This window comes from Heterocephalus glaber, unplaced genomic scaffold (assembly GCF_053883595.1).
Source record: "Heterocephalus glaber isolate CG9 unplaced genomic scaffold, H.glaber_assembly_v1.0 deba00001002, whole genome shotgun sequence".
Lineage (NCBI taxonomy): Eukaryota > Metazoa > Chordata > Mammalia > Rodentia > Bathyergidae > Heterocephalus > Heterocephalus glaber.
In genome coordinates, this window is record NW_028258178.1 from 315016 (window position 1) to 337395 (window position 22380).

General features: G+C 37.6%; 1 protein-coding gene and 1 pseudogene across 1 annotated transcript; both read left to right on the top strand.

The window, feature by feature from the left end:
- Positions 1 to 1182: 1182 nt before the first annotated feature.
- On the top strand, positions 1183 to 18513 carry LOC101710356 (cytochrome P450 2G1). Its single transcript, XM_004874248.3, has 11 exons — positions 1183 to 1337; positions 2605 to 2653; positions 3295 to 6057; positions 6725 to 6887; positions 8283 to 8432; positions 9819 to 9979; positions 10227 to 10403; positions 14865 to 15006; positions 16225 to 16412; positions 16516 to 16657; positions 17961 to 18513. Exons 3-11 carry the CDS (start codon positions 5878 to 5880, stop codon positions 18140 to 18142), a joined length of 1485 nt encoding a protein of 494 aa, XP_004874305.1. The 5' UTR covers positions 1183 to 1337; positions 2605 to 2653; positions 3295 to 5877; the 3' UTR covers positions 18143 to 18513.
- Positions 18514 to 18547: 34 nt separating this feature from the next.
- LOC101709986 (tRNA pseudouridine(38/39) synthase pseudogene) lies at positions 18548 to 20330 on the top strand (annotated as a pseudogene).
- Positions 20331 to 22380: the final 2050 nt, after the last annotated feature.

Genomic DNA, 22380 nt, shown 5'->3' on the forward strand with positions numbered 1-22380 from the left:
GTAAAATTTAGTCCAATACTTTTTCTCCAACTAGTGACAGGATCTTATGGCTTTTTCCTTTCCTCTGTTTAAATGATGACTTTTGGGGGTGGATCTTCCAATGCTGAACCAACACTGTCATCCCTATAATAAAACTACTTTCTACATACTGCCAGATCTGACTTCTAATGATTTGTTTTGTTAAACAAATTTCTATCTATGTTCATACTTTTTTCTTCTATTATCTTTATCCAGTTTTAGGATTAGCACAGTGTTGATTTCCTAAAATGAGAGAAGTGTTCCTTCTTTTTTCTGCTTTAAATGTATGATATAATTTATTGCTTAAAATGTATATGAGCCTGTTGTTGTCATCATATCAGTAGGTTTTCAAGCTGGGAATATACTTTCTTTAATAGGTGCTATTCAAATTTTATATTTCCTCCAGAGTCAGTTTCATTAATTTGTCCTCCAAGGTACTTCTTAGAAGTTGTCAAATTTATTTCAAAAAACATTTTTGTAATATGCTTTCTATATCCTTTTAAACTCTGCAAAATCTGTGGTAATGTCTCCTAGATCTTGATATTATAATTTTTAAAATGTATAATTGATATTGTATAATAGGAAGAGAAGGTCTAAAGGAGTAGGGGAAGTGGGAGGGGTAGGGGAAAGGAAAAATGGGAAAAGAAAAAATATGAGAAAAGGAAAAAATGGACACAAAGTCTTTGCAAATAGGGAAAGGTGCAGAGGGTGAAGGGAGGGCAGGGGAAGGGGAAAATAATAAGAACCAAGATATTCATGTAATGGTACAAGATCCCAATGATGAATGTAACTGTATTTTATACCTAAAATGTACCAATAAACTTAATGGGAAAAAAATTAAGGTAATGGATATGCTCATTACCCTGGTTTGATCATTAACATAATGTATATATGAATTAGAACATCACATCATACTACATACAGAAGTAGAATTATTATGTGTCAATCAATAACTTACAATGAAATATAAAAAGTCCCATTGCTATCATCACCAGAGTACAAATGAAAAGAAGTCCAAAGAGAAGGGCTCACTTTTCTCTCGTTTTTATATGTGATCGCCTCTAAAGCCACAGAATGCTCCCTACATGCCATTATGTGGGACATAAACACTAGACCCAGAGGCCCAGCTCAGCCATTCTGTCCATCACCTTCCCCCACAGGAAGGTGAAGACATGCAGGGGAGTCTCAGCCTGTGTGGAAATCCTCCTGATATCAGCAAACACCTGAAGAACTTCTCTCATGCTTCTTTGGACCACCTTGTGACATCAACACCAAATCCAGGTCTCCAGTTTTAGAAATAGACTCTCAGCAGTGTGCTGGTAAGGTTAAAGAGCTGGATGTTGCGGAGAAAAGAACCAATTTTTAGAGTTTGCTAATTTTTCTGGTGTAAATCTAATCACCATGGTCAATTTCTAGCAACCAACCAACATCACATCATTAAACATGGAGTTGCAAAGAGATGTGCTGATTCACATCATCATACAGTATTTGTGTCGTACAGATGCAAGACATAAATAAACTCAAAGGCATAGATAATGATAAAGTAATTGGGAAGTGAGAGGCTTGGTTATTTATTACCTTCTTTTATAAACATCATGCATTCTACCTTAAGTTTACATAATTTAATGAACACTTGATTCCACAACTAGCTAATAAAACTTCTGAACATTTAATAATCAGCTCTTCCACAAATTCTGACACTACTGCCCCTCACCTACAAATTCTATGTCAAGCTCTGCTAATGTCCCTGCCCAGGGAGGAAGGGAATTTCTAGAGGACCTTGTCTAGGGCTAGAACACAGCACATGCACACAAGTGCAATCTTCCTTTGAGTTGTTAGAGCCATCCTTTGAAAGAGGTTTATAAATAAGTAACTTGAGCACTTCTCCAGGACCAAATTGCACCAATATCCACACAATTCAGCAACTAGCAGACCTCCAGGCTCCTATCACACTCCAGTCAGCATGCCTGTCTGTTGCTAAATATTTTTCTTATCATTACTGGCAATATTCATATTCATACATGCATCTTCCTTCCAAGTAATTTTGCAATACGGTACTTTACAACTGATAATTTATACAGTAAGCCCTCAATTTATAAATGACTTCCTTCCCTGGAGAATGTTTATAAGTCAGATTCATTTGTTTGTCTAACAGTGAGTCTTATACATCTTTGGCACAAATATATGATATAAAGCATTAAAAAAAAGCAAACACACAAAAACACTGTAAATCTCTGACTGTACTGTACTACTGTACACTATTGCACAGTACAATAAGTGTACATCATCACAACTGTAACAATGTCCAGCAGACACATGAGCTACTTCCCATGATTTATTTGCATCTGGGAATGTTTGTAAGCTGAGGTTGTTAGCATCTGTGAAAGTCTGCAAATTGAACGTTCATACGTTAGGAACTTATTATACACCATTCTGGGATTGGTTCAAATTATGAATTTCATATGTTTTTGAGAAACGCTGAACTAAAAATTTATCTAAGATGGCTTCAGGCTCTAATATGTTATAATTCTAGGTCTTTTTAAATTTCTGATTTTTTTAATTTTGTTTGTCTCTATCTTTTTACAGCAGTAAGCTTCAGTTTGAGAGTGAAAGGAAATGCACAAAATAAATTGGGGTAGGTATGAGTAATAAGAATACTTTCCAGTGATTAGAGAAGATTATGGGATTAAATTACATCAACACACAGACACTGTGGGAAATAACATATTATTGTTTTCATCTTAAACTAGTATGCTTTGGAGAGTTTTATTATGCAGAAACTCATTATTAATATGGAAACTAATACATATGTACTTTCTGGTTATGTTACAAAATGGATAATTTCCCTGTAAAGAGAGAGATATGAGGCTTTCATCTTAATTTGAATTTTCAAAAATTAATTTAAGTTCTGAAAAAAGGAGAGTCAATTTAAAGTGGTACTCTGACAGTGACAAAAAGTAGGCAAATGTCTGAAGCTGGACAAATATTTGATTCAGTGATTTTTCAAGCATTCTTTATCTACAGAAGCCTAGTTATCTATCATCTATCTATCTATCTATCTATCTATCATCTATCATCTACTTTTACAGAATTTTCTAGGTATAGCTTAACTGCTGTAACCAAAATCCAAAGTAACATTTTAATGGGGCTCAAGTGAGATGGAAGTTTGCTTTTTTTTCACTTAATGAGTCTATATAAGCAATTCAAGGCTGACTAGGTAGTTCAATGGTATAAAAGTCCCAGGCTCCTTTCATACTTTTACTTCTTCTTTCTAAGGTGTTGCCTCTGTTACCTCCAGCCAGCAGGAAAGGGGAAATGTCCAGGAAGAAATCTTGGCCCTTTCCTTTAGAAGCATAATGTGGAAGTTGCATGTACCAGTCCTGCTTTAATATCATTGGTGAGAACTTGGACACATGGCTCCATTCACCTATAAAGGAACCTAGAAACACAGTCTTTATTCTGGATAACCACATGGCTGGATAGAATTCTATGATTATGTAAGAAGGGGAAAGTAGATATCAAGAGGCATCTTGGTGCCTTTGAAATATAACCTTTTCTCAAATGAAGTATCAAACCAGTAGTAATAAGGGCTATCCTTCCAAGCACTCAAAACATCTGAATGTCTTTTCTCCCAGTAGGCAAGGTGTTCCCCAACTATGCACACCTGTTCAGGAAGTCTCATGGAATCCTTAAGTATCTCCAGCAGTCCCAGGTTGTACGAGCATGTGCTTTAAGGTGACTTGAATAACCCCTGATCACATAACATATTTCATAAGATTGTTGGTTGGGTTAGAACATATCAGCTTGTCAAGCATATGGCTCAGTGCCTGGCACAAAGACAATACTTAACAAATAAAGACTATCCTGCCAGTATCACAGCATTTCTTAGTCTCAGAAAGGGGAACATACAAGTAGGCATAAAATGCCAGGTTCCATTTCATGCACACATTCTGTGGAGCCCAAATCATTTTCTATTTCACTAGGTTTGTCTCTGTTTTGCACCTGTATCTCTAGCCTTTAATCTGTTTGTATTTCTCCCCTCTGTGTTGTTGCTTTTTTATTGAGAAAGACAAAGATATATATAGATATATAGATATATAGAGATGGAGAAAGGGGGAGAGAGAAAGATTGCTCTTATCTTCTCAGCCATGTCGCTGCCTGTCTGTATCTTAATTTTACTGAAACATTTTTCTGTGTTTTTCTTTCTAATCCTATTGCCTTGGCTTTTTATTTGAATTTTCTTTTGTCTTTGTCTACATTAATATTTCTTCTACTCATTGAAAATGTCCCCCCATCTCTAGCTCTATTTTTATCTAAGTGTAGTTCTGTTTCTCTGCATCTCTCTTTTCCCTTTGTTTCTCTCAGTCTTGTTCTCTATCTCCATCACAGATACCTGGTATGAACTACCTCATCTTTTCTCTGTTTCTGTTTTTGGCTGTCTGATTATTCCTCTATTCCTCTTTAGTTTGCTTCCACTTTTTAGTTCAAGTGCCTCCACTCCTGACTTCCTATCTTAGAGGTGAGATGGTGAAAGGAGGTATGTTAAGGATATTTTCTCTCTTCCTTCTTGTCTGAATGGGAAAACCAGAGTCACACCTACTACCACACACATACTGCACCATAGGCCAGACTACTTTAAGAGCATGTGTGTGTTCAGTGTGAAGTAGGGAGGATCAGAATCAGTGTGTGTGTATGTATGTATGTGTATATGTGGCTTTTGTGAAGTAGGGAGGATCAGAATAAGAGGGAGAGGCAAACGTAGAAGGTGAAAGGAGGTAGCATATTGCTGAGTCTCTACTCTATGAAAAACATGCAGACCACAATCTAAGGCACAGAAGATGGTGCATGAACTATTTAGTCTTCCCAGAATTCCCACCACTCTTCCTGGACACATGGCACTGATTATCAAAATCTGCAGGTAACCTAAGGAGTTCAATTTTCAAGTCTAATAATCCAGACATGTGGGAAGATCATTGGGTTTTGTTTATTAATATACACAGGTAGGATATAATACCCAGGATTTTCTATCAGGAGAGTAAATAAAATTTGAAGCTATTTGGTATAAAAAGTGTTGAGAATCACTTACTTAGATTATTAAGGAGAACATTCACTAAGCACTGTTCCTAGAAGTGATGTTTTCATCTAGAGCCCAAGGCTCAGTGGTGTTCTCTACATCTTAGACATACACATGCATACATACACACATGTACACAAGCTAAGTTTTGATAAGCCAACACAAGTAATCTTTGATTAGTGTTACTTAATATTATCCTGAGTAGAATGCAAATTGTTGTACAAACCTTTTCACTTTATTATTTCTCTTGCTATTCTAAAATTTCACCTTTATTAAAGAACTAAGTAGGTTCATCTCTAACTAGAGGATAAACAAAGGCGTCTTCTCTGCAGTTGATCAAGACTTTCTAAAACAGCATGGTTACTCTGCTTCAAAGGTGAGAAAAGGAGGTCCATAGATTAGATGACTTGTCCAAAGAAGAAAAGTGGAGTTGAAATTTGAACCTAAATTGTTTGAATCCTAAATTCAATAACCAAACAAGATATTCAGCTGCCTCCCATGCCTCACAAAAAATGTAGAACCAGGACCTGAACTGAAGGAGAACTAGGAAATTTAAAATCTGAAGAAAGGGCAATGGCTCGTTTAGATTTTCCCTGGGTGAATTTAATACTTACATGGAGATTATAGATTACATAACCACTGCCAGATAAAGCATTCTCTTTCTTAATGACATCCACACTTGGAAAACTGGAATCCCAGGGTATTCAGATTTCAGTGTCAGCTGGTCTTCCAGAACTATTTAGGCAGGATCTAGACCTCAGGACACAATCCCTCTACTTGTAACCATGGAGCTGGGAGGGGCCTTCACCATCTTTCTGGCACTCTACTTGTCTTGTCTGCTCATCCTCATTGCCTGGAAAAGAACAAACAAGGGGGGAAAGCTGCCCCCAGGTCCTACACCAATCCCTTTCCTAGGAAACCTGCTTCAAGTGCGAACTGAAGGGACTTTTCAGTCTTTAATGAAGGTGAGTCTGTCTACCTCTTCTCTTAGGCCCAGAAGCAACTAATCCTATAGCTAGATGCACATAGAACATTCTAAAGCACAGACATGGAAACAGTTTGTAATCTTAGAATTTCAAAACCCCAGTTCTTAAAATCTTGGAAACATAAACTCTTAGACCATTGGAATAAAACTGTCACCATCCCAGGAGTTTGGGCTTATATCTTTTGTTTGTTTGTTTGTTTTGTTTTATTTTGTTTTGTTTTTGGTACTGGGGATTGAACTTGGGTCCTTGAGCTTGTGCAGCAGGCTGGGCTTATATCTTTAAGCACAAGGACTTGTACATAAATTGTCTTAGAACTTTGAGACACTATCGTGAAATCTTAAGATTCTAGAAATTAAGCAGTTTAGTTAGAGAGAGGAGTGTGGATCTTGGATTTCATCTTATCCAGGTCCATCATTTTATAGGTGAGGAAACTAAGACTTTAAAGTATAGGGGTAGTTCTTGTTCAGGATCACAGAAGTCAAGAGTTTCATGTCTTTTCCCCAATAGTTCTTCCAATCAGAGCATTTACCTTTATATATTTTTATCACATTTGTACCCCTGAAACCTCCCCATTCTCAAGTCCTTGACTGATTTATATGTCATGCTCCAATGTACTCCCTCCTCTGGTGTTTTCCTTCACCCCCAGCTCCATGAGAAATATGGCTCAGTGTTCACAGTGTACATGGGTCCCCGGCCAGTAGTTGTTTTATGTGGACATGAGGCAGTGAAGGAAGCGCTGGTAGACCAAGCAGATGATTTCAGTGGACGTGGAGAAATAGCTTCAATAGAGCGAAACTTCCAAGGTTATGGTAAGTAACAACAACAACAACAGAAATGACCAGAAAGCACTCCAGTATGTTCCAAGTTCTTTGAAAGATACTCTATAAGAATCATTGCATTTACTTGAAAAGTTATTAATCTTATACTAATTTCACAAATGAGAAGACCAGCAGTAGAAAGTTTAGATGATGTTACACAGTGGTAGAACCACTTTGTTTTGAATTCAAGATATCTGAGGCTTGCTGTCTTTTTTTCTGTTCTTCCTTTTATTTTTTTTATTTTATTTATTTATTTTTTTTTTTTTTGGTACCTGGGACTGAACTCGGGTCCTTATGCTTGTGCAGCAGGCAGCAAAACCACTGAGCTAAATCCCCGGCCCCTTTTAATTTATTAATGTGATAGTCTTTGTGTACCTACTGAAGCCTCCACACTTCTTATCTACATATATCCAACACATAGGTCTCTGTCTCAATTTAGGAAGATTCTCTTTTAGTGTTACCACTACTGCTAACCTCTACTGCTAACTCCCCACATCCTTCAAAATGAAGAAGGCTTATCTCATTTTTTTCATCCTTTCATCTATCCATCTCTCTATTCCTATATCTTTCTTCAACCCATTGCTCCATGAATCCATCAAAAACATTCATCATTCTTTGCTTTCAAATGTATTTCCATCTAAATATGTATGTATGTGTCAATTAATTTTCATTTATCCAGCTATCCATCATTCTACCAATTCATTTATTAATCCCTCCATCATTTGTACATCTGTTAAACTTTCCATCTACCCATCCATCCTTATATTATCCATCTATTTGAAACCATCCATCCATTAAATTGACTCATTTATTAAGTCTTTCATCCATCCATCCATTCACAGACTCTTCCATCATCCAGTCATAAACTCTTCCTTCCATTCACCAACTTTCTAAAGTTATTTCATTGAGTTTCCAAATTCTTCACCAAGCCACCAATCACCTCCCCAAGTCATTTCTAAATGTGTCTTACTACATGATAACTCTTTTTGTGTGGATGTATTGATGTACAAGTGTGAGCTTCTGCCTACACGTTTGCATGTCTAGAAAATCCAAATTGTATACAGAAAATAGAATTAATATTCCCATCCGAGGGACCTCTTATGGCATTCTATCCATATTATGCATTCATGAAATTATTCATTCAGCTTTCTGTACTATAAAAAACTCTCCTCAGTCTCCCCAGGTCATTCTTAGCCTGATTCTACCACTTCCGTCTGGACAGCTTTTGAGGGTCCTGAAGGGAGAGAATCTTATTGTCCCCATTCTGCATGTTTGAGAGGTGCTTTCTTTAGAGTAAAATAATTTTTATACTCTGTCCTTGCATAGCACAGAGTTGACATCAGAAAGGGGAGGGCAGGCAGGAGCCTGACAATGAAATCCTGGCAGGTGTAGCTCTGGCCAATGGAGAGCGATGGAGGATTCTTCGACGTTTTTCCCTGAGTATCCTTCGGGACTTTGGGATGGGAAAGCGGAGCATTGAGGAGCGGATCCAGGAGGAGGCCAGCTACCTAATGAAGGAATTTTGGAAGACCAAGGGTATGAGGGCCACATGGGGGAGGGAGAGTAGGTGAGTGAGTGGTTATAGAGAGCTAAGTCATGAGATGATGTGCCTTCATGGAAGAAAGCTCTGAGAGGAAAAGGATGAAAAATGGTAAGGATTCACTGAGATTTCCAGCAATCTATGTTGAAAATGAATATGGAAGGATCTTACAGACCACTTGATTAGAAATTTTAATCAGTGGAGTCTGTGAACTTGTGAAATTTCACATGGGTTTTGATTGTGTATGAGTTTGTGCCTTCTTCTGGAGACAGGATCAAATTTCATTGTGTTTATATATTCTTATTGTGCTATATAAAATAACATGGAGCTGGGGATTTAGCTCAGTGGTTCCACTGCCTGCCTTGCAAGCGGAAGGACCCAAGTTCAATCCCCAGTACCAAAAAAAACCAAAAACTAAAATAACATGGAATGTACCATCTTCACCATTTTTAAATGAACAGTTAAATAGTGTTAAGTGTATTTATCTTATTGTGGAGCAATTCTTTAAAAATTTTTCATCTTGCAACTCTGAAACTTTGCCCATTTTATTATATGCTTACAGGAGACCAGTTTCCCCCTAAAAGTAAAGTATGGAACTAATGGGGTTTAAAGAGAAAAGACTCAGGATCAAGGAAAAACAGAAACAAATAACAAAAATATAGAAATAAAGATACATTTATCTAAATCAGAGGTTCCTCTTATGGACTCTATGGATGGGCTACATACACCCAGAATTATTTGTAAAATTATATACTTGTCAGTATGTGCATTGTTCTGGAGAAATTGTTCCGAAATCCAGTTTCCTGACCATCATCCCATCTGACAGATGGTATAGCTCAGGCCTAGGGAAGGATTTTCTCAATAGCCTAAATGGAATTATTGGTAGAGCTAGATAGCATCTAGGTATCCTTCTCTTTTTTTTTTTTTTTTTTGGAAATATGTTCCTTACTATCATATTTTCTCTCAAATCTGTGACTCTATCACAAACACATTTAAGTAATAATAATAGAAATAATGATTAACTTCTACCAGTATTTCTTGAGTGTTTATTACATGTTAGGCACTGTGCTAAGAAATTTACATGGATAATATTGAATTTTCATGAACTAATAAGTTGGGACTTTTTGTGTGTGTGTGTGGTACCAGGGATCGAATTCATGACTTTGCAATTGCTAGGCAGCCACAGCACCACTGAGCTAAATCCCCGACCCTGGGATTTCTTAACCATTTTGCAGATTGGGAAATCTAGACTTAAACACAAAAATGAAGTAACTTACATAGGCTATTACACAGTAGATCTAGGAGTCAAACTCACTACTGAGGGATTCCGCAACCTGTATTGCTAACTATGGCCTTCAGTTTAGACAATTTCCATCACACAGGTGCCCCAATTGAACCTACCTTCTTCCTGAGCCGCACTGTCTCCAACGTCATTAGTTCTGTTGTCTTTGGAAGCCGCTTCGACTATGAGGACAAGCAGTTCCTGAATCTGCTGCAGTTGATCAATGAGAGTTTCATTGAGATGAGCATCCCCTGGGCACAGGTGACCACTGGTGTCTTCTCTACCCATACCTTGATCTCCATCAACTAAGCACTTGCCTATAAATCCCTTGATCTTCTCAACAGCCCTGGGAGACAACTATCAATGTGTCTGAGATTCCAAGAATCAAAGGTCCATATCCAGTTCTGGGAACCAACACTGGATTTAGAGCCCAGGTCTCTGATTCCAGACAGCTCACTTTGTTCCTGGTGCCAGTAACTGATAAATTTCCTTTACCTATTCCCCACAGCTATATGACATGTACTCGGGAATCATGCAATATTTCCCAGGAAGGCACAATCGCATCTATTATTTGATTGAGAAGCTAAAGGACTTCATTGCATCCAGGGTCAAGATTAATGAAGAATCTCTTGATCCCCAAAACCCTCGGGACTTCATTGACTGCTTCCTCATCAAGATGCACCAGGTACCTGATCCCCTACTGCCAATCCTTTTCTCTCAACTCTTCAATCCCTAGTGTCTGCAGATTTCAATCTATTTACAAATGTTTGGGGTAAAAGAGCAAATATTATTTCACATGGCTTACTTTTATCTATAGATGAGATATAGAAGGTATAATGCTATAAACTCTTACACACAAAATAAACTTTTGAAAATCAGTGAGATCAAACATTTATTTTTATTAACATATATCAATTTTACATATTCATGGGTGATAATTAATATTGTGTTTTTATTCATGCATACAGTATGCCCAGGACAAGTCCAATGTTGGTCTTTCTACTCAACTTTCCCATTCTCTAGTAATCACTCCTCTACTTTCAGGCAGACTTTTTAGCTTCTCCATATAAAAGTGCATTGCAGTATTTGTCCTTCTGTGTCTGGTTTATTTCATTTAGCATGAAATATCCATCCATTTTGCTCCAAGTGACAGGACTTCCTTCTTTACCATGGCTCAATAATACTCCATTGTGTGTGTGTGTGTGTGTGTGTGTGTGTGTGTGTATGTATCTCACATTTTCTTTCACATAGACTTTGAATCTAGAAATTTTAGCAACATAAAAACTTAAAATGTTACAGCTTCCTAATTATTTATGCCAGAGACTTACATTTCCAGAAAGGTACAACAAGTCCTTTAAGAAATTTAACTTAGTCTTTATTTTTTCCCATTAAGTTTATTGGTACATTTTAGGTATACAGTACAGTTACATTCATCATTAGGATCTTGTACCTTTACATGAGTATCTTGGTTCTTATTTTTTGCCCCTTCCCTTGCCCTCCCTTCACCCCCTCCACCATTCCCTATTTGCAAAGACCTTGTTTCCCTTTTTTTTCCTCTTTTCATATTTTTTTCTTTCCCTTTTTTCACTTTCCCTACCCCTGCCAATTCCCCTGGTCTTTTAGACCTTTTCTTCCTGTTACACAATATCAGTTGTACATTTTTTTTAATTACCATGTTAAGATCTAGGAGACATTACCACAGATTTTACAGAATTTAAAAGGATATAAAAAGCATATTACAAAAATCATTTTTGAAATAAATTTGACAACTTCTAAGAAGTACCTTGGAAGACAAATTAATGAAACTAACTCTGGAGGAAATATAAAATTTGAGTAGCACCTATTAAAGAAAGTATATTCCTAGCTTGAAAACCTACCTACATGACAACAGCAGGCTCATAAACATTTTAACTGATAAATTATATCAAACAATTAAAGCAGAAAAAAGAAGGAACACTTCTCCCCTCATTTTAGGAACTCAACATTGTGCTAATCCTAAAATTGGATAAAGATAATAGAAGAAAAATGTATGAACATAGGTAGAAATTTGTTTAACAAAACAAACTATTGGAAGTCAGATCTGGCCATATGTAGAAAGTGGTTTTGTTATAGGGATGACAGTGTTGGTTCAGCATTGAAAGATCCACCCCCAAAAGTCATCATTTAAACAGAGGAAAGGAAAAAACCATATGATCCTGTCACTAGTTGGAGAAAAAGTATTGGACTAAATTCTACAACTGTTCATGGTAAAAGCTATCAGGATCCTAGAAGTAGAACAGAAACTTCTCAACAGATTAAAGACATGTACTCCATACTTCCAGCAAGAATGCCTTATATAAATGGAGAAGATGCAATGCTTTCTCCCTAAGGTGGGGAACAAGGGCAGATATGCTTACTCTTCATCTGTCCATTAAACTTTGAAACCTAGGCCCCACCAAAATAGTATGGCAATAAAATGACACAACTAGGATAGGATTGGCACAGCAGAAGCAAAATATTTATATGTAGATGAAATGATCATCTACAGAGAAAATACTAAGAAATCTCTAGGAGCCCCTAGAATTCAGGTCTGTGTATACTTGCTAAAAATGAAGTATTGGATATTGAAATTTAAAAGTTATGTAGGAATACAAAGGACCTAGAAAAGTTAAAAACAAAAACAAAAACAGTGTTGGAAGACGTTTAATACCTAATTTTAAGACTTCTTCTAAAGCTACAGTAATCAAGGAAGTGTTGGTGTAAGGAAAGATGTATAGATCATTGGAATAAAACAGAGAATCTAGAAATAGAACCACATATATATGGTCCACTGAGTTTTCAAAGATTATTTAACATTAGCATTTTATAGAATATAAACTCAATTCAAGAGCCGAGGAAGAGATAGTGTTTGCAGCAAACAGCACTAGAACACCTGGTATCCATATATAAAAAATGAACCTCAACCCTTTATTTCCATACATGAAAATAACTTGAAGGGATCTATGAACCTAAACATGAAAGCCTAAGTATAAAACTTTAAGAAGAAATTATAAGGGAAAATATTTATGAATTCAGGGTAGGCAAGAACTACCTAGGATACAAAAAACATGATGCATAAAAGAAAAAAATTGATAAATGGGATTCCATCAAAATTTAGAACTTTAAATGACATCATTAAAATGAACAGTAGTCCTTAAACAGACCATATTTCCAATACATATAACCTATGACCAGAATATATAAAGAATTCTTAGAGCTCATTAATAGACAACCCAATTAAAATGTAGACATAAGATGATAAATAGCCAGTGTAGTGCAAGGAAAGGTGTGCAACTCTAGAATCAGAAAAATACTAATCAGTACCATAATAAGATTGAATTATACACTCATTAGGGAGATGAAGTTAAAAGTTTTAAAAGCCTTGTCATGACTTTTTCTTTTTGTTGGATTCTCCCCCTTTGCGTTTAATTTGTCACGCCCAATGGATTCATTCTGCTGGGTTTCCTGGGGTTGTGATCCTCATTGTCTTCTCCTAGGGTATTGTCTAAAATTTTTTGGAGTGCTGGTTAGGTATTCTTGAAGTTCCTGACATGTTCTTTGTCATGAAAGTATCTTATTTCTCCATCAATTTTGAAAGATAGTTTTGCAGGGTACATCAATCTGGGTTGGAGGCTGTTTTCCTTTAGGGCTTGAAATACATCACTCCAAGCTCTTCTTGCCTTGAGGGTTTGCATTGAGAAGTCTGCTGTGATTCTGACGGGCTTTCCTTTGTATGTGATTTGTTTCTTTTCTCTCACTGCTTGTAGAATTTTGTTCTTCTGTTGGATTTCTGGAGTCCTAACTATTATATGCCTATGTGTAGATTTTTTTTTAATTAAGGCTAGCTGGAGTCCTATATGCCTCACTTATCTGTATGTCAAGTTCTTTTCCCATCCTTGGGAAGTTTTCTGCCATCACTTCTGTGAAGAGTTTTTTTATGTCATCTGCACTCTCTCCTCTTTCTTCTTTGACTCCAATCAGTCTTATGTTATTCCTCTTTGCATCGTCTAGCAGCTGCTGGATTGATTTCTCATGTTCCCTTACAATTTTAAAGCAATTTTTCTTTTCCTGGTCACTAATTGCAATCTTATCTTCTATATGTGAAATTCTATCCTCACATTGGTTCATTCTGCTGTGCAGACTTTCGATGGAGTTGTTAATCTCTTGGAAATCTGTTTGTATCTGTTTTATGGATTCCATTTGTTTCCTATGTTGGGATTCCATCATGTTCCTCAGATCCTCTATTTTTTTATCTGCATCCTCTCTAGATTTATTAATCAAGCCTTGCACCATGAGCAAAATCTTTGCTGTTATCTGAGTAATTATTTCTGATTTCATTTTTCCCAGATCCTCCTTTATTGCCAGTTCAGAGAGTCCAGGTGGTTGAGTATCAGATTGTTCCATCCCGTTTCCCTTTGGGGTTGCCGTAGGTGATCCAGAAGTCTGTTTTTGAGACTTGTTTACGTGTCTTCTCATTTCCATGGGAAGGAGTGCTTCTGGCACCCACATGGCTCACCTTCTCTGCCCTAGGAGCTTGGGATGGCAGCGGGGGAGCTTCCTTCTGGGTTCTGGGACCGGCTGAGCTTCCCCACCCTAGGAGCCCAGGATGGAGGCGGGGAGCTCCCGGGTGCTGGGACAGGCTGAGCTTCTCTGCCCTAGGAGCCTGGGATGGAGGCGGGGGCTTAACTTAGTCTTTAAACTCCAATTTAAACTTTAATATTAAAAGTTTAAGGCCTTAGAAATGTGGAAATTTATATGTTTAATATATCTGTACCATTGATTCTCAGAATTTTGGAGCTTTAGAAATTTATGTTTTTTATTAGAGAAATTTAGCACTTGGTGATTTAAAATTGCACCCAAATTTAACATCTTACATGTGATTTCATTTTCTTCTCTTCTCATTCTACTCATTGTTCATCCATTCCAACTACACTGGCCTCTGCCTTGCTGCTTCTCTAATACACAAAGAACACTCCTGCCTCATGAATTTTGCTCTGGTTGTTTCCTCTCCTAGACTTTGTTTACTCATCAATTGTATTTTCACAAATGCCTACCCTTCATTCAGAGACAACATAAGAAAATAGAGACACAAGAGGATAATTCTGTTTACTACATTCCTCACTTTCAGGAAAAAAATAATCCCCACACAGAATTCAACCTCAAGAACTTGGTCCTCACCACTCTCAACCTCTTCTTTGCTGGCACAGAAACAGTGAGCTCTACACTACGTTATGGATTCCTGCTGCTAATGAAGTATCCTGAAGTGGAAGGTCAGTTCACCATGAACTATTTACTAATCTGGTACCTCCTACTCATAACAGGCGAGAAGACATCATCTTGAAAATTTAGAATCACAAAGCTCTGACTTTTCACCCTTCAGAACTTTAGGATATGTAATCTTAAAATGTCTGACATGAGAGGCCACTAATTTAATCTAACCTGGTGACTGTATATGTTTCCTATGACTGCTGAAACTTAGTATTTTAAACAACACGTTTATTATCTTACTATACTGGAGTCAGAAGTTCAGAAGGCTTGCATTAGGCTGAAACTAAGGTTGGATCTAATTCCTGGCCTTTTCCAGTTTTGGGGGGTTGCATTCCTTGTATTTCAGAGTGCATGACTGTTTGTTTGTTTGCTGAGACAGGGTCTTGCCATGCAGTTCAGGCTAGCTATGAATTCTCATCAATCCTCCTGCCTCAGCCTCGCCAGTGCTAGGATTTCAGATGTGCAGCACCATGCCTGGCCACATGACTCTTTTTTGCATCTTCAAAACCAGTAGTATAGCATCTTTTCTCTGCTTAAAGCGTTTCTATTTGCTTTCTTGTCACATCTCCTAACTCTAATCCTGCTTCTGTTTTATATAGACACAAATGACTTTATTAGGGTCAATATAGGTAATTCAGGGTAATATCTTCATAAATTTTTTTTGGTACCAAGGATCGAACTCAGGACCTTGAGCTTGTGAGGCAGGCAGTGGCACCACTGAGCTAAATCCCCGGCCCTCTTCATAAAATTCTTAATGTTATCTGCTTTAAAGTCCATTTGTTATCCTACATACATGACATTCACAGGTTTTAGAAGGTAGGAGGTGGTTATCTTTGATGGTTGTTTGGTTAAATGCAACACCAAAAGCAAATAGAATCCATCTTTAGTAAATTTCAGTCTGGTCTGTTTGAGTAATTCCAATGAGGAGCTAATTTCTCCCTTGAAGAAAATCTCAAAATTGTCTATTCTCTTTCCTAGTGAAGTTCAAACAAGCCTTGCATGGCTTTTTGGTGTTTTTAAGTAAAGACCAGATGTCCTGTCTGACATTCAAGGCTCAAGGTTGTGTGCCTCCCATTGTCTGCTAAGAATTTATTAAACACCACAGACTTACCAGTTTATAAAGAAGCAATAAAAACACACACAGCCTTCATCCTCAGAGATCTCTTCTACTGGAGATAGGGATAATCTCTCCATCTTTTCTGCTATGTTTTCTGATCTAGCTAAGATCTATGAAGAGATTAACCAGGTGATTGGACCACACCGGATCCCAAGTGTGGATGACCGGTCTAAGATGCCCTACACGGATGCCGTCATCCACGAGATACAGAGACTGACCGACATTGTGCCCATGGGTGTCCCCCATATCGTCATCCGGGACACTCAGTTCCGGGGGTATTTCCTCCCCAAGGTAGGTTTGCATACTTGTGGCCACTCCTTCACCTTTCTCTCTTGGTTTTCCACCCTTTTTGTGCATCACTGATTTCTCCTAATTACTTCCATCATCATTCCAGGGCACAGATGTGTATCCCTTGCTTGGTTCAGTCCTCCGTGACCCAAAATACTTCTGCTACCCAGATGCCTTCTATCCCCAACATTTCCTGGATGAGCAAGGATGCTTCAAGAAGAATGAAGCCTTTGTACCCTTTTCTTCTGGTAGGTGTCCATGCTCTAAGTTACCCCACCTCCCAGATAAGTGCTACAACTATCTTTTGAAGTCCAAATGAGAAAGGAGAAGTTGAAGGTAATGTCGTAGAATCGCAAAATCCTAGAATCCCAGTATAAGGAGGTATTAGTTTCATTGACTCTAATGATTTAAAAAACTGTTAGAGCAATAACAGCATAAAACAAAGGATCAGCAACCTTTTTTGGTTAGAAAAAGATACAAAATATTTTAGGCTTTGGTAGCCATGTGATCCTCATCTGAACTACTCATCTCTACCATTGCACTGACAACAATTAAATAAATTATCTTGTATATGAGCCACCAAAATTTATTTATCAACACTGAAATTTAAATTTTATTTAATTTCACATATCAAAAAATATCATTTAAAAATTCTTTTACAAACATTTAAAAATATGCAAAGCATTTCTAGTTTGGGAATGCCCTGCAAGTAGCAAGGCACATTTATCCCAGTAGTTTCAGGATGCACGGTCTTAGAGCAGTGGTGGCAAACCTATAGTACATATGTTATTTGCTTTTTCTTTTAAGACAAAAGATGTTAATGTATGAGTTGTTTTTTCCTAAACTAAAACCTCAGAATTCAGGTTTAATTGCAGTGTTGGAACTTTGAGATGAACAAGTGGGTTTTGGGTTGCAGTTTAGGCACTTGTCTCTAGGAGGTTTGCCATCACTGTCTTAGAGTAATGGGATTTTAAGTGAAAGCCATGTGGAACCTGGAATCAGAGTGAATTATTCCAGCTCTCATCTGTGAAATGGAGATTAATCTTTCTTTTTTCCTTAAATTCTTTTAGTAGTACATTTTAGGTAAACAATACATTTACATATATCATTGGGTCCTTGTACCTGTACAAGACTAACCTCTTTAGACCTTTGAAAAGGTTTTTAACAAACAATAAGCACTATTTAAACATGAGCTTTCACTTTTTTCTCTCATTGATGTCTGGCATTTGAAAAACCTTTGAGGAATTGAAATGAACACAGCTTTGAAATTCATAGATCCTTCAGAACCATTTTTACCTTGGATTCAGTGGAATCTGAACCATCAAAGAAATAGCTGCCACGTGTTGAGACCCTCTAATTGCAGACCCTAGATGGGCACTAACTGTAGGAACTGACTGAGTCTTGATAATGACCCTATAAGGTAGATACAGTCATGACCTGAGATAGTGATCAAGTAGCTAAGGCTCAGAGGGGTGGGCATGCCAGTAAGTCCCCACATCTTCATCATCTTGTAGGTGTGACCCTCCCTTCCAATCCTTTCTGTGTCCTCAGGAAAGCGTGTCTGTCTGGGGGAAAGCATGGCCCGCATGGAACTCTTCCTCTACTTCACCTCCATCCTTCAGAACTTCTCATTACATTCTCTGGTGCCACCTGCTGACATTGACATCACTCCTCGGATCTCAGGCTTTGGCAACATCCCTCCAATTTATAAGCTCTGCTTAAAGGCCCGCTGAGTACTCCTCATTATTGTCAAAGAAAGACCCATTAGAAAGCTAAGCTGTTCTCACCCACCTCCTTGCCTCCCCCCATTCTCACAACCATAATAGAAAGCACTCTTACTATGGGCCTGTAGCTTAGTGAGGGCCAAGTCCATGTCCTCTATACCCAGTACAAAGGCAATGTGCTGACCATGATTTAGATAAAATTCTGCATGTTTATAATTAACTTGATCACCCCTGTTCTGGCTTCTGTCTGTAACAAACTCTTACTGTAGATTCTGTCTTTAGTTGTTCCTTTGTCTTTGTCCTGGTATTGACCAAAATAAACTTCAAAATAAAATCCTTTGCTATTTGTTTTCATCCTAACCCTTTCCACCCCAAATAAAGTCATGATAGAAATTAAGGCTGTTGAATGTAACAAGTTTATTGGATACTGTGTGAGACACTTACTGAGATGTAAAGTACATCTCTCTTCACTCTCCTCTCTCCCAATAAACTTGCTTTCCTTGTCACTCTTAACACAACTCAAAATTCTGTGCGCTTCCAACTCCATTTTGAAAATTGTTCATAGAACAACAACTTCCTGCTTCACAGAAGGTGGTGAAGCCAGCGTTCCAAAGAACTGTATGATTCATTGATTCCTGGGGCTGTCATACCATGGCTGAAACAGACACTGACAGAAATCAGATTGAGAAACTTCTAAAAAGAGTACAAAAACTGGAGCAGGAAGTACAAGGACTTAAAAAAGAACAATCCAACAATATCAAAGACCCAAACATTAAAGAAAATTCTTCAGGACCTGGAAAAGCTTAGCATGCATTTGATTTCAGTGCCCACAGCCAAAGACATGTAGCTCTAAGAATAGCCTATCTGGCCTGGGGATACCAGGGCTTTGCTAGTCAGGAAAACACAGACAATACCATTGAAGAGAAACTGTTTGAGGCTCTGACCAAGACTAGACTGATAGAAAGCAGACACATATCCAACTATCACCGGTGTGGGCGAACGGACAAAGGAGTTAGTGCCTTTGGACAGGTGATTTCTCTTGACCTGTGGTCTCAGTTTCCAAGGGGCAAAGATTCAAAAGATATTAATTTAAAAGATGAAGTCAGTGATGATGCCAAAGAGATCTGTTATACCCACATTCTCAATTGGGTACTCCCTCCAGACATCCGTGTACTGGCCTGGGCCCCTGTAGAATCTAGCTTCAGTGCTAGGTTCAGCTGTCTTGAACACACTTACTGCTATTTTTTCCCTTGTGCTGATTTAGATATTGTAAGGATGAATTATGCAGCTCAGAAGTATGTTGGCACTCATGATTTTAGGAACTTGTGTAAAATGGATGTAGCGAATGGAGTGATTAATTTTCAAAGGACTATTCTGTCTGCTCAAGTAAAGATAGTGGGACAGAGCCTGGGTGAGGATAGATAGCAAGAACCTTTCCAGTTATGTCAATTTGAAGTAATTGAGCAGGCATTCCTTTATCATCAAGTCCAATGTATGATGGCTATCCTGTTTCTGATTGGCCAAGGAATGGAGAAGCCAGAAGTTATTGATGAGTTGCTGAATACAGAGAAAAATCCCCAGAAGCCTCAATATAGTATGGTTGTAGAATTTCCTCAGTCTTGTATGACTGTAAGTTTGAAAATATCAAGTGGATCTATGATTAGGAGGTTCAAGAGTTCAGTGTTACTTATCTACAACAACTATGGGCTAATCATGCTATCAAAAGTCACATGTTGTATAATATGCTGCAAGGAATGGACTCTGTTTTGTTACCCTGTAAAACAGGACCAAACATGGATGGAACAATAGAATGGAGAAACATTAAGCTCTCTGTCATAAAGCAGACCAGTGCCTTTGTAGAAGGATTGAAAATGCACAAATATAGGCCCCTCATGGATCGGCCTAAATGCCAAGGATTGGAATCCCAGATCCAGCATTTTATTCGTAGAGGACGCATCGAGCACCCACATTTATTCCATAAGGAAGAAACAAAAGCTAAAAGGGATTTTCATGGTGCACTAGAAGAAGAGAATACTATTTTGAAGAAACCAAAAAAGAAAGGTCTGTGTAGATGCAGAAATTAAAAGCATCATTTAATCATAGCAAACTTACTAGGATCTAGGAGACAACAACTTACTAGTGTAGGTAGGTAGAAAATAAATACAAAAAAAATTTTACTGCAAAAAGTTCTAGAAATTCTGACTATCAGCTCTTTTTTTAAAAAGGCCCAATTAAGGAAGTTCTTCCTTAAATAAGAGACCCAAGCTGGGAGTGGTGGTGCATGCCTACAATCTCAGCACTCAGGAGGTTGAGGCAGGAGGACTGATGTGAGTTCGGGTACAGCCTGGGCTATATAATGAGTTCAAGGCCAGTCTGAACTGTATAGTGAAACCCTGTCTCATAAAAACCAAAAAAAAAAAAAAACCCAAACAAACAAAACAAAATGAGAGAGACCAAACATTTTCTCATTCCCATCCAAAGGATTAAGAGATAAAAAAAGTAAAAAGCAATTGTAATTTATGTACATCTGGAAACATGTGCCTTGTGTTTAAATTCATTAAAGCCTGATCCCACAAGTGTCAAAAAAAATTGTTCATAGCTGCATTTATTCAATTTTCAAATTTCATTGACTTGCTCAACTGATGAAAACCACTCATATTTAATTTCACAAAAATATTCTTTCTCATTTGAAAGATAAGTCTCATATGATCTCCCTGATATGTAGAATCTTAAAAAGCTGAACTCATAGGAATAGGGGATAGAATGGTGGTTACAGGGGCTGGGGAGTGGGGAATTGGGAAAGACGTTGGTCAAAGGATTCAAATATGAGTTAAATAAAAGGGATGTTGAGAGGATCTATTGTATAGCAATTTAACTATATTGTTATAAATAATATATTTTAGTTTTTCAATTTTTATTTTTTATTAGTACATGTTGGTAGTATACAATGATTACATTCACTGGTGTATATACATGACACATCTTTTTATTTTATTTTATTGATACCTTTTAGGTATACAATATAATGACATTCACCATTGGAAATTTGCACCTTTACATAATCACTCTTGGTTCTTGTTTTTCCCCCTTCCCCTGCCCTCCCTCATCCCCTCCACCCCTCCCTATTACCATCTCTTAATTCTTTTTCATTTCCTTTCCCTCTCCACCCCCTCTCCCACCATCTCCTGATCCCCCTCCCACTTAAGATCTGTCTCACTACTTCCTATTCTCTATATTTTATTTTTCTTTTCATTTATATTTTGGATTTCTCATATAAGAGAAACCATGTTTTAAGCTTGCGTGTCTGATTTATTTCACTTAACGATGCCTTCATTTTCCTACAAATGACTCAAGTTTATCCTGTTTTATGGGAGAATAGCCATTGGGTATAAATATTACATTTTCTTTATCCATTCACCTGTTGATGAACATATAGGCCTGAAGTTTTCACTAATATGAAGTGTGCTGCTATAAACATAGGTATGCACGGATCACTGTAAGATGATATCTTGAACTCTTTCAGAAGGGTGCCTAGAAAAAGAATAGCTGGGTTGAATGGAATTTCTATTTTTGGTTTTTGAAGAATCTTCATATTGTAGTTTTGGAAATTTCTGAGGGATTTTGAGTGCTGTCACCATAAAAATAAGAATATAAGGTAATACATTACATTAATTAGCTTGATTTTTCCATTTCACAATACGTACCCATATTGAAACATTATGTTATATACCACAGTATGTAGACTTTTTGTCAATTAAAACTATAACTTTAAAAATCCTTCCTCCTTTAAGTCTGTCTCCCTCACCCCTATCATCTCTCAAAGCTCATTTTCCTCTCCCTATTCTGCATCCTACTATTTCCCTGGTAGGGAGGCATTCCTGTATCCATCAGCACAAACTTCCCAAACAACCAGACAGTAAGAACCTTGACTTTCTTCTTTTCTTTGGCCTTCTCCTTCACACCATTTCAGCTGACACTCCCCAAACTACACCCTGATCCTGGTCCTCACTCTGAAATCTGAAACGGAAACTTTCCACCCTGACAACAACTGGCTCTCCAGGTCCATCCACCACCTCAATGCCAGTGGCCTGGGTGCAACACCATTTGACCTATTCTTTGGGTAACCCTCCCAGGAATGCACAAATGATAGAAAGTCAATCTCTCTCCTATTAAAAGACTTTTTTGAAAATCCAGAATATTTTATTTCAGCTTTATGGGAAAGTTTTTCAAGAACCACAGAAGTTTGG